General features: G+C 35.9%; 1 protein-coding gene across 21 annotated transcripts in view; it reads left to right on the top strand.

The window, feature by feature from the left end:
* The window catches only part of SOX5 (SRY-box transcription factor 5), a 946,176-nt gene that overhangs the window by 897,928 nt on the left and 35,947 nt on the right, over window positions 1-12,301 (top strand). For all 21 annotated transcript variants that reach the window (XM_088798391.1, XM_088798399.1, XM_088798419.1 and 18 more), the window contains one exon: window positions 2,814-2,991. In XM_088798391.1, the coding sequence (XP_088654517.1) occupies window positions 2,814-2,991 (178 nt within the window). The remainder of the gene's footprint in view (window positions 1-2,813; window positions 2,992-12,301) is intronic.

The raw sequence follows: 12,301 nt of genomic DNA, 5'->3' as shown, positions 1-12,301 counted from the left end.
ATTAAGCATGTGGGTTCTTATTAATATACCATTAGACTGGTCACACAATGAAACAGAATGAAAGGGTAATTATAAATGACATTTGTATCACCTTTGAAACTGTCAAACTCTATTATGTCCTTCGGCTTTGCACTTTGTGGCTTTCAGACATGTGTGCTGCCTTGACTAGAGGAGAGCATTATGAGTTCCAGTGGGTCTCCTGCTTTGCTGACTGTTTTGGGTAGTCAGTTCTTAGTATGTGCATGTAATAGTTCTTAGTGCTTAAAGCTAAGCCTGTGACATTTCACCCCATCAGCACCCCATCTGCCTCATCTTCGTGGACACCACCATTCCCCTTTGACACACACTCACACTCTCTTTCCTCTGTGTTCATAAATCTCTCTTGCAACTCTGCGAATCTCTTTCTTCCTCTCTCTGTTTTTCTGCACGGTCAAGTGAAACAGCCACCTTTAATTTCTCCAAGTGTTCCCTCAGAACTTTTGCAAGAGTTGTGATGCTGCCAAAGGAAGTTTTCAGGATGTCATGACAAAAGCCAGTGGTTTTATGCAAAACGTAGTAAGCAGGTACAACATTTGATGGGAGAAAATTGCCTAAAATATTGATAGCTGCATAATAAACAGTCAGTGAAGCTCCTATCTGACAGGGCATTTGGCTGAATAACAGGGAGAAAATCTGGATTCTAATCCTTATTGATTCACTGAATAGCAGTAGTATTTAATTTATTATGCATATGCATGTTTTCATTTCTTATTATTAGCATAAGGTATATTCTGATAAAATTTTAAACCCTGAGATAATATTACAAATTTTAAGGTTGCCTCCTTATATTGAGGAAGTTTTCTTAAAAGATTTTAAAGCCTGAAAAATGTATTTTTTTATAATCTCCCTTTATATTATATAACCCAATGTCTCTCAAACATTAGTGTGCAGCAGAATCACCTGGGAATGCTTGTTAAAGTACAGATTTCTGGAACCCACCTCCAGAGATTCCAGGGTAGAGAATTTGCCTTTCTAACAAGTTCCCAAGTGGTGCTGATGGTACTAGTCCAAAGACCACATTTTGAGAACCCAGTCATTCATACTGGAGTATAGGGAAAAAACGGACGATATACTCCTGGGTTTCGGCCAACCATAGCATCATATAAAAGAATTATGTCTGAGCAGCTCAACTAAATGTTCACATTGAAAGAGCTAAGAATGATTTTGCTGTGTACTTTCTAAAATTCTAAAATAAACTTTTCAAAATTATATGTTGAACTGGTCATGGGATTATCTTACTTAACTTCCTTCCAAGATTCTATGAATCCATAAATTTGGTATAATGGTCACTATCTTATTATGCATCTAACACGATCCCAGATTGCCATTTGAATTAACTCATGGATTTTCAAATAACTGTTCTTTTCTCTGAATCAGAAAATAGAATTGAAAAAAAAAAGTTAAAAGAATAATTTTCCCTTGCCTGTTCATGGGCTTCCTAAATGCAATTAATCATGGCATCTAATAACAGGAAACCACTTTAAAAAATACAAACCTGAAACAGATATCATATTACACCATTGTATCATTCTTATAAAGTGATTTGTTCCAATGGTTTTTGGTAAATATATACATAAAATTTTTTACGTTAACATTTCCATGACCAAATCATACCACTTGATTCCAACTTGTACTACTTTCAATAAGTTATCCTGCTACTACTGGTAGATATTGAATGTATTTAACTTACGAAGATTAAACGATAGCTAAGTGAAATCTGTATTTTTATTGTACAATAATACCTATGTAAGGCTGGATATATTGTAAACAAAGTATAAAAAAGTATAAATATGTCACATATTGCAATGTTAGAGCACAGAAAAGGAATGACTTTCTCAATTTTCAATGAAAGAAAAGTGATATAATGTTAATATTATCCGATTCTTATAATGATAAAAATGTGAACAATAGTTGTAGCCATAAATATTATGTATGAAATTACATAAGGGCTAATTAGATAAGTACAAAACAGAATGTAAATTACGTGAACTTTGCCTATTCAAGCATAAAACAATTGGAGATCACCATACCTGCTGAACTGACCATATACAAATCTTCACATGTCCATGTACTACACTGTAAGAAAAATCTGGAAAATAAATTGGGATATAAAAAATACAGAGAGTTTGGGACAGTGTTGTATATAAATAAATAGTACATATTAATCTAATGTTAATTATGTTTATTTTCATTTTTAGATCAAATCTAAACTGTTTGTGTGAATCCTAAGAAAAAAGATTGTTTTCTAAGAAAGAAAGTTGTTTGTTTGTTTGTTTTTAATGTAAGTTGGACAGCAGTTCTGGTCAGAGTTACACACCATTTAACTTCTCCATCATGGATATTCTAAGTACTTTACTTAAGCACCAGGGTACAAAGATGCTTGGAATTCCACCCCTATTCTTCAGAGGTTGGAAAAAAACTATCTGCATCATAACTTTATATGAACTGTGCATTTTCTGTAAACAAAAAAGAATAGTACAAATAATAGCTCTTTAAGAATATTTCTTACAGGTGACATCAGTTACGTGCTTTCTGGATGGTTGAATGCATGTGCACTTTATCTTATACATAAGGATTTTCATAATATGACATTGTTGACATTAAAAGTGATGTTGTTGACAACTGACCAAACACTGTAATGTTCAGATTGAATTCTAAGATCACTGATTGGTGGAGTAATTCCATGAGAAATGACAGGCAGTATACCTATGTTTTTCTAGCCGTTTTTAATCAGCCTTTCGTTATCACAACTCATGTTCTAATAATTATTGCAGGATGAAGTGGCACAGCCACTGAACCTATCAGCTAAACCCAAGACCTCTGATGGCAAATCACCCACATCACCCACCTCTCCCCATATGCCAGCTCTGAGAATAAACAGTGGGGCAGGCCCCCTCAAAGCCTCTGTCCCAGCAGCATTAGCTAGTCCTTCAGCCAGAGTTAGCACAATAGGTAAGTTCTTTTTCTTTTGTTCTTGCTGATTTTCTGTTTATGGCAATTGAATGAAATCATCTTTTAATGGCAAATCAGACAGACCCTGTGCGTGGCTTCAGTTCCATAGGAGATTTCCAATTTTATGAACCTCATAGGTCTGTTATAAACATGCAAATGAAATTTATAACTGAAGTTCAAGTTATAATGCCCCCCTGAAAAATCTAACTGACCTGGTCATTTGTTGATGTTAAACTTATGTTATAAAGTTTACACAAAAGAATCCTAACTCACTAATTGCAGAGAGCAATGATTCCAGAATATGGTTGTTAAGAGACTTGCCTTTTCCATTACTGAAATTTATTTCCATTTTTTGTAATGTGTACAAAGTCTACATAATGGTAAATACATTCTGCCTAATCAGGAGTCAATCATTAAGATGTGAAGTTTGTTCAGTTCCATACTGCTTGAGATTTACTAGAACACACAAAGAATTATAAAAATTAGATAGCTTCATTTTTCCATAATTGTCATTTCAGTAGATTAAGCAAATATGAGAAAATGCTTCTAAGCTAATTTTTTTAAAAAAATCCAATAATTTGTATTTTGGTAACACATAAATTAGACTATAAATACTTGCTTCGGCCCACAGTTATAGATATGTTTATTATTTTCATACTGTTATGAGGAGGTTGGTCCAGGAACTCGGTTTAGTTGGGGGAAAAGTCATCTATTACATAGCAGAAGTCAACTACCGTAAGTGCTATTTCAGTGCACAGAAACAATCCAAGAGTCAAAAACAAGAGAGAGTTGCGTTCTACTAGGGAAGGATCTAGGAGGGCTAAATTGGAGATAACCTAATTCAAATGGAGCCGTGAAAAGGAAACACATTCCTAGATATTTCAGCCTGTAAGAGAAAACCCTAAGTAAAATACTATATTTGTCTAGAGTATAAAATGACTGTGCAGTGGAAAGTGATCAAAACTAAAATAGAAAGGGGCAGGTGGAATCCGACTGAATGGTATCCTAAGAAATTTTGACTTTTTCTCCAGACAGTAATCTAATCAGAACTTTAAGCGTATTGGCAGCAGAAAGATATTGGAATCAGGGAAACTATTGTTTTAGTGGAGTACAAGAGTGAGTTACATGGACTAGAAATAGGTATGATAAGCAAAGGAGAGAACAGATTGAAGAGATATTATTAAAGAAGAATTGACATAAGTTATCCACAATAGAATTACCTGGTGAGCTTCAAGTTGGAGGTAGAGGAGTCTAGAATTTTGAATTCATCAAGTATTAATAAGAAGGATAGTGCTTTAACTGTGAAACAGAAGACTAGATTGGAAGCAGGTTAGGGGGAAGACATAAATATAAACATTTAATAAAAGTTGAATTTGAAACACGAGTCATTTAAGTCGCAATGTTCAGGAGGAAATTATAGATGTAAATCTGATGTTCAAAAAGGATGCTAGAATTTTTGACATGAAAATGATCCCTTATAGAGGTTGTTGAATCAGAGCAAATAAGTTCATCAAAAAGAGTGTGTCTGGTAAGAAAAGAAGTGGGGTAAAGAATCATGGGTAGTATCTACTACGTTAGTTATCTATTGCTGCATAACAAATTAACCCAAAACTCAGCAGGGTAAAACAACCAACATTTATTACCTCACAGTTTCTAAGGGTCAGGAATCCGGGAGCAGCTTAGCTGGGGGAGTCTGACATAGACTCTCTTCTGGTTACAATCAAGATGTTAGCCAGGGCTACAGGAATTTACTGGGGATGGATGACCCTTTTGCAAAATAACTCACTCACATGGCTGGAGACCTCTGTTCTTTGCCACATGGGTCTTCCCATATTGCTGCTTTAGCATGGCAGCTAACTTTCCCCAGAGTTGAGTGATCACGAGGAAAAACAAAAATAAGCCAGTGCCTTTTAGGACCTGGTCTCCAATATCACACATAGTCAGTTCTGCTTTATTCTTTTTATTATAAGATAATCACCAAGTCTAGCCCAACTCAAGAGAAGGGGAATTAGCTTTTATGTCTGAAGGAAGACATACCAACGTATCTTTGGACATATTTAAAAACCACCACACATTTTTAAGGGAGAAAATTGATAAAAACCCAATGAGTGTCTTAGAATCAGAATGAAGATAAGACAGTGTTATGCTAGCCTAAGGAAAGGAATAGTTCAGAAAGGAGGGGTTATTCAATGGTGTCACGTTCTGCAGAAAAGTTAAAGAATCTGAAGAAGAAAAGCATTAGGATTTAGCTGGAGGTCATAGGTAGGTAGACTCGGACAGAGAAATTTTAGTAGACGGGTTTAGCAGAATTCCAATTACAAAGATTTGAAGAACATGAGGAAAGAAAGTGTGGTTAATGTATTGACCAATCTCTTTGCAAGCTTGATGGTGAGAAGTGAGCGTGAGAAGGCTGAGTAGAGACAAGATTAGAGTAGAAAAATCATATAATGTATATTTTCAAAGAACACTTTGAGAAACCTATAGATATAAGAGTACATAGGTGAGGGTAGAGCAAGGAGAAGAGAGGAGAAAGGATTAACCTTGGAAAGGAGAAAAGCCCCTTCTTTTTTCTGAGACTGAAGGAAATGAAAAACGTGTACAGTTACAGAGAAATTGTGGGATGGACAGAAAGAAAGCTAAAGGAGTGTATTTAAAATGCTTCCATCTGCACAGGGTAGAATTCCAGATTTTTTGTCAAGAGGAAGTCAGTCTGGGGCAGTGGGGCAGCAGTGAGAAGAGAAACAATGAAAACTTAAGTTTTGAGATGTTTGAAAAGGTTTGGGGTACACATGTGCTTTTTATCATTATGCGCCATTCTGTTACGGTCTGACTCTCAGTTACTCAGCTCAACATCCTATATGGAACCAAGATAAGACTTGCTTTCATGTCCTCAGCATGTAAAAGAAAAAATATTTTATTTGGCAAGAATGATTCATTTCCTTAATAGACAAGAAGGCCCATAAATATCACAATGTTGGTGTACGAGCTACTTTAGCAAGGTCATTCGGACTAGAATATTAAACTAATGGAATAACTAATATGTTTGCATTTTTATCCTATGATGATGTTTTACTTCAGCATTCCAGGGATGAAGTATGACAAAATATTTTGGAAAGGCAAGAATGTATTTAGTGACATTTATCATCTGACTTTCTCTTATTTCTTATCCTGAAAAGTCCCTTCACCACATACACATCCCTCATATTTTCCAAGGATGTGAGGCCACTACAATTTACTTTTCTCTTTTCAACAAGTGCAGATGTTGAAAGCTGAAACTGTAATGAGTAATAATGTAGTTGGATAAAAGCTGTGAGCATTAATGGTATTGTAAAGGTCACCCCTGAAAGAAGAATTAATGTGTTATGCTATTAATAAAGCTTGGAAAACTATGAACCAAAAGATAGCTTAAGATATTGTTAGTGGCATGGGGCTCTTTGCTATATATCTGTCAGCTACAAATATAGAAAGTGAGTTTTTGAGGTTGGAGACCAATATTTCAGTGTATTCTATAAGAATGCTTTTGATACGGTACGCAAATGATAGCCAGCTCCAAAGAAAAGGAATCCTTAAAAGGCATGAATAGTTCAGAAGAAGGATGGATAATTTTAGAATCTTTTCACTAGATGTTATCTTTCCTTTATTGGCCTTTTTCACTTATGTTGTACATATGTACAATACTTTTAACTTTTTTCAAAGCGTTTTTAATCTATGTTCTCACTGCAGCTAATTTTAGAATTATAGACCCTTAACTGGATAGAGCAGATATCCATATTGTCTAGATAGAACTTATTTTACAGATAAAGAACTGAGGCCTAAAGAGGCTAAGTGCTTACCAGGGATTCTAAGTAAGTTTCTGTCACAGTGTAGAAAGTTCTATGATTCTATTTTTATTCCTCTGATTTAATTTCAAGGAAACATATGTCCATAAAGATCTAGTAGTTTGCCCAAACTCATAGCCAGTGGAGGTTGAAGCTTTACAGTCATAGTCTCTGGGTTGACATGCTTTTTTTCAGTTATTGCCTATTGGTAGCCTCTCTGCATTAGATGCTTTACTCAGTCATTTATTTAACCTTCCACTCATTAATTCAATAAATGGGTATTAAATATCGTCTCTATGCCATACATTTTGCTAATTCTGGAGGATAAGCAGACAAAAGTGTTGGACTGAGGCATTAGATGCCTACAGTCTTTGTTCTATCATGTCTTAGGAAAATATTGGAACATATTCTTACCCTTCGTTCCTCAGAGGTATTAACACATGATAAGTAAAACTTTACCTGAGCAAATGTGGTAGACGCCCATAGCGTCAATAAAATGAAGGGAAATATTTTCAAGTACTTTAATTTGGTACTTTATTCCTACAAATTACTAATTTAAAATATGATGACACGAACGAGGATATTACCTTGAATATGTTTACATTTTTAATGAGAAAGACTTCTGTGAGGGTAAATTATTGAACAAGAATATTGTAATAGTTTCACAGAAAGCCTTTCATTGGATTATCAGGAAGTTAGGGGTATTAGTCAACATCTGGCAATTAACATTTGCATAGCATTTTGCAATTTACAGATTGCGTTCACATTTATTATTTAATTAATTTTTGTGAGGCCCCACAGAGGAAGAAATGGTTGCATATCAGGGTGCCAAAAATTTGATGATGATGTGACCTTAAAATAGGAACAAAGGTAATATTTGTTGAAAATAAGTTGAAAACCTCTGCCCTTTCTTTTACTTATAGCTGAAAAGTCTTATGTAAAATAAATATCTAGTAAATAAGAATGTGTATTGCCCTGAAAGCATCTGTTAAGTCCATGAATTTTAATAAATCTGTGTCATATGGTATAGGCTTCCACTGATATGATGACATGGAAAATCAATGAATTTGGAATTATAAAGTTTGATACTTTCAACTTAGAAATATGCTTTTGTACCTTCAACAGACCCTGCCACGGGCCAAAGGAATAAAAGATTGAAAGGGAAAAAAAGTGCCTTCAAGTAGTTGACAGACTGGTGTGAAAGGCAAACTTAGAAAAATGAGACAGTGTGACAGTTGAAGCATTTATAAAGTTTTGAAGGAGCATGTAAATGGAAGCTCTCACGTTGCCAAAGAGCATGTCTGGGGTATGTCAGGGAAGTCCTTACAGAAGGGGTGACATTTGAATAAATTCCCAAACACACCAGAGAGAGAGTATTTCAGTAAAAGGGAAAAGCTTGGGAGACAGAGGTGGGGAGGGAGGAGGAAGGCGTGTGCTTGGAACGGGAAATAGTCCTGTGCAGCTTTAGCACACAACTCCTAAGAGACCAGCAGGAAGTGACATGGGAAGGATAAGCAGAATCGATATCATGAAGAGACTTTCAGGCCATTTTAAAGTGTTTGGAATTTATCCCAGAATGACGTTTTGGGGAGAACCTTAAAGAGTTTCTTGTTCCAGTATATTTGGGAAAGTCTGCATACTGTTGTTATTTCTTGAAGATTCACGAAGCCCATTAACGTATTCAAGATTTTGAGAATTCATGCAATGTAGAAAACTTTTTAACTTTAAATTAGCATATCCCACACTTATTTGAACATGGAATTTTTTTTCACAGAATATTACAGATCATCATCTTATCAAATGCTCCTTTAAGCATTAGGGTACAGAGAGGTGGCTTTTTAGTCAAGTAAAGTGACACGATCCAAATTCCTTATTGTGGAATATTTTGGACTGCTTTATCTGGAAGCAGAGTAGAGTCTCCCTGAAGATAGGGAAACCAATTAGGAGGTTAAGTCTTTAACTTGAGTGAAATATGAGGTGGCTTTGGCAAAAGGAGGGACCATCGAGATGGAGAAGATGCATATTTGAGAGCTGAGGGGGAGGCAAAGCTGACAGGACTTGGTTGCCTTTTGTTGGTTGCCTGGGTTAAAGGAAATATCTTAGATGACTCCCAAGTGACTGGACTTACAACTAGAAAGGAATATGAATACAGAAAAAACAAATCTGGATAGTGGGAAAATGATGAATTCTAGACAATCTGCATTTCACGTACTCATGGGACATCCAAGTAGAGAAGCTTAGGAGACAGGTATATGTATCTGGGAATCAGAAAGGATTTGAAGCAGACAATAGATGTTTCACAGTACTAAGGATCGCCCCTTGATTCTGCGGGGCACATCTAAGACCAATGTGGAATACTGGATTCTAAGGCCACCGCAACAAATGATCATAACCTGGGTGGCTTAAAACAAACATATTCTATCACCATTTCGAAACTAGAAATCCGAAGTCAAGGTGTCAGCAAGGGTGAGTTCCTTCTGGAGTCCCCAAGGGAGAAGCTGTTCCTTGTCTCTTGCCTAGCCTGGCTCCTAGTGGCTGCTGGCAATCCTTGGTGTTCTTTGGTTCATAGATGCATAAATCTAATCTCTGTCTCCGTAGTCACATAACCTTCTTCCTGGGGTCTACACACCAAATCTCCCCCTCCTTTCTCTTATAATGACACCAGTCATTGGATTTAAGGCCCACCCTAAATCTAGGATGATCTCATTTTAAGGTCCTTAATTTAATAACGTCTGCAAAGACCCTAATTCCAAATAAGGTCACATTCACAGATAATAGGGGTTCAATAGGACATGGACATATCTTTTTGAGAGACACAATTCAACCCATATAAGTAGTTTCCTGTTTTTCCTTCTACCTTTCAACAACTTTTTCCATTGTGGAGCAGCCATTATTCACTCTTTCTGTCTATCCCCTCTAAGAATAGACTTTCCAGTTTGCCCATTTTTCTGTCCCTGAAAATGTGTAAAAGGGGCCTTTTTTTAATTTTGGGAAATTTGTTGGTAATGGTTAAGAAGAAACACTGAGACATGAAAAATCAATTTGTGTTCAATTTAACAAGATTACAGATCTCACAAATTTGTTATCTTAATGATTCCTAATCTGAATGTCCCAAATCTCATCTGAGCTGCTGACTGGAGCCATATTGGCCTTTGCCCTCCCAAAGTTGAGAGAGAGAGAGAGAGAGAGAGAGAGAGAGAGAGAGAGAGAGAGAGAGAGAGAGAGAGGTGATTTGCTTTTTCTAGGAGGAGAAACTTAAGTACTTACAAGTTGAGGTGGTGGAGATGGTAGAAACTATCAGATAGATGATATAAATGTGTGAGACAATAACCGATGGTGAGGTATAGGAATCTAGAACACGAGCTTAAAGGATTTGCCTTGAATGAAATTAGAGGTACCATTTTCATGGAAGCAGAAGGAGGCAATGGGCATAAGTGGAGATAGATCTGAGGGTAACATGGTATAGAAACGTGGGGGGCGGAAGGGAAAAGTTCAGCCTTACCGATCATTCCAAAATCAAGGTGAAACCATTTGCCAACAGAGAGGGAATCAGCAAGATTTGGAAATTTGGTGACCGTGATCAGAACAAAATGTAAAGAACCAGCAAATAATCCGATTGAGAGTTAACTCTTTAATATATAACTAGCTTTTATGATTTAACAGAGCAGATACAAATGTATCTTTATATACAAATGTATCTTTATAATAGTATATTTCATATACTATTTTAATTAAAACTCAAGAGTCTCTAAAAGCAAGAATGTTTGTTTAAAGTGAACACCTATTTCCACTTGCACATGAACACACACCTCAAATTAGAAATAGCCATTACAGAACATATGTCTGTCCATCATTTATCCCCATAATAACTTGCAGCCTTTTTGCATCTCTATTAATCATTTTTTCCTACATAAGGTTGTCTTGGCAGCAACTAAAAAGCATAAAGAATTTATATTTTTGTTCAATACCATGTGCCAAACCATTTCACATCTATTTGTGCTTTGGAGAAGCTACGACAAAAAATGCATGATGCCAGGATGTACATAAATGGGGGTTGGAGGATAAGAAAATCAGGCTGATCTTCTTCGGATCTTACTAAATGAACGTATACCAAGACCGTCACTGTCATATACGAGGTATATTTCTTTCTAGAGTAGTAGTGTTTGTGAACAGAATAGTTCAACAATAATATGTTATGAAACTTGTTCGAGTCAGGATGTTGAGGATACTATAAGGTTAAAAACATCCATCTTTTATAGTAAATATTAACCCTAATGGTCTGACCTAGGTCTAAAGAGTCTTTTATGATTTGTAGTTTATTTAAAGTGAGCGTGGACGTTTTGTTCTTTGAGTAAGTTCCGAAGAATTTAACTCTAAAAAGCAAAATGTACAGTAGCTCTCAAGTTGCCTACACTGGAACTGATCTTTCTGCCTGAAGGAGATCAGAGGACGAGGTCTAGTCTGTGCACAGTAAGGAGGGGTGTGGGGAGAGGCACGGATCATTTAGAAACCTGCCAGCACTGAAGCACTGCACTAATCTCCCATCAGCTTCTTCAATAGAAATGTTTAAGAAGCAAGAAAGTATTCTATGTTTTTTGGCAATGAGCAGATCAGATAGAAGAGTCTAGCAATACAACGAGGATGTGTAATCTGACATGATTAGACAAGGCTCTTTAGTACCAGAACATTCATAATTGAGACAAAGAAAGAGTATTAATAACACTTTCCTAACACGGCAGTTAGCCATTTTATATTTCCTTTCTTTAATCTTAGTGTTTTTCAACAAATCATGGGATTTAATAGCGTGTTTTGGCAGATTAGAGGATTTATGGCCCAGATGTTTTTTGTTCTAAAAATGGATTAGGGTGTAAAGTTTGCTGGAATCCACGGAACATGTTGAGGCAAGCCGGTCATTTTATGTGTGATTAGTGCCTGCCTTCTGTCTCACAGTCCCTCCATCTGTCACAATTCACCAATGGATCTGGTTAGATTTAGCCTCATGTCACAAACAAGTCCCTTTTCTGGGCAATTTCATATTATACATTCAGTTTATACCATTTTATGCCCTAGTTAAAAGATAGGGAGAGTGAAAGATGAGATATTAGCTTTCCTTCCAATATTTGCAAAAACAATCTCTTCTCATTGGTATTCTACCCTAAGATAATGCAGATTATCATAATAATGTGTATCAAATAAATAAATGACCAGTGTTAAAATTAAAATTAAGTTAAAATTAGTTTTGCTCCTTATATCTGTTATTCTTTAAAAAAATATTGTGGCAATTTTTTTTAATTTTTTTTTCTAACTGGATTGTGGAGCTCCAGACGTAGGCTGGTCATTTGACCATCTTATTAAGAGTGTGAATTAAGTGTGACTATAGTTACCAGTAACCACAATTTTTTTATCAAACAATTACAGGTGCTTGGTTACATTCTGTGCTTGAAATTTAGCCTCTTAACTATTGCAAGTTTTTGTCCATAGCCAACCACTGC

Source organism: Rhinolophus sinicus, chromosome 1, assembly GCF_057876585.1.
Source record: "Rhinolophus sinicus isolate RSI-liver-muscle chromosome 1, RSI-T2T, whole genome shotgun sequence".
NCBI classification, from domain to species: Eukaryota; Metazoa; Chordata; class Mammalia; order Chiroptera; family Rhinolophidae; genus Rhinolophus; species Rhinolophus sinicus.
Note: the sequence above shows the minus strand (reverse complement) of the source record. Positions and strands in the feature narration are given on the sequence as shown.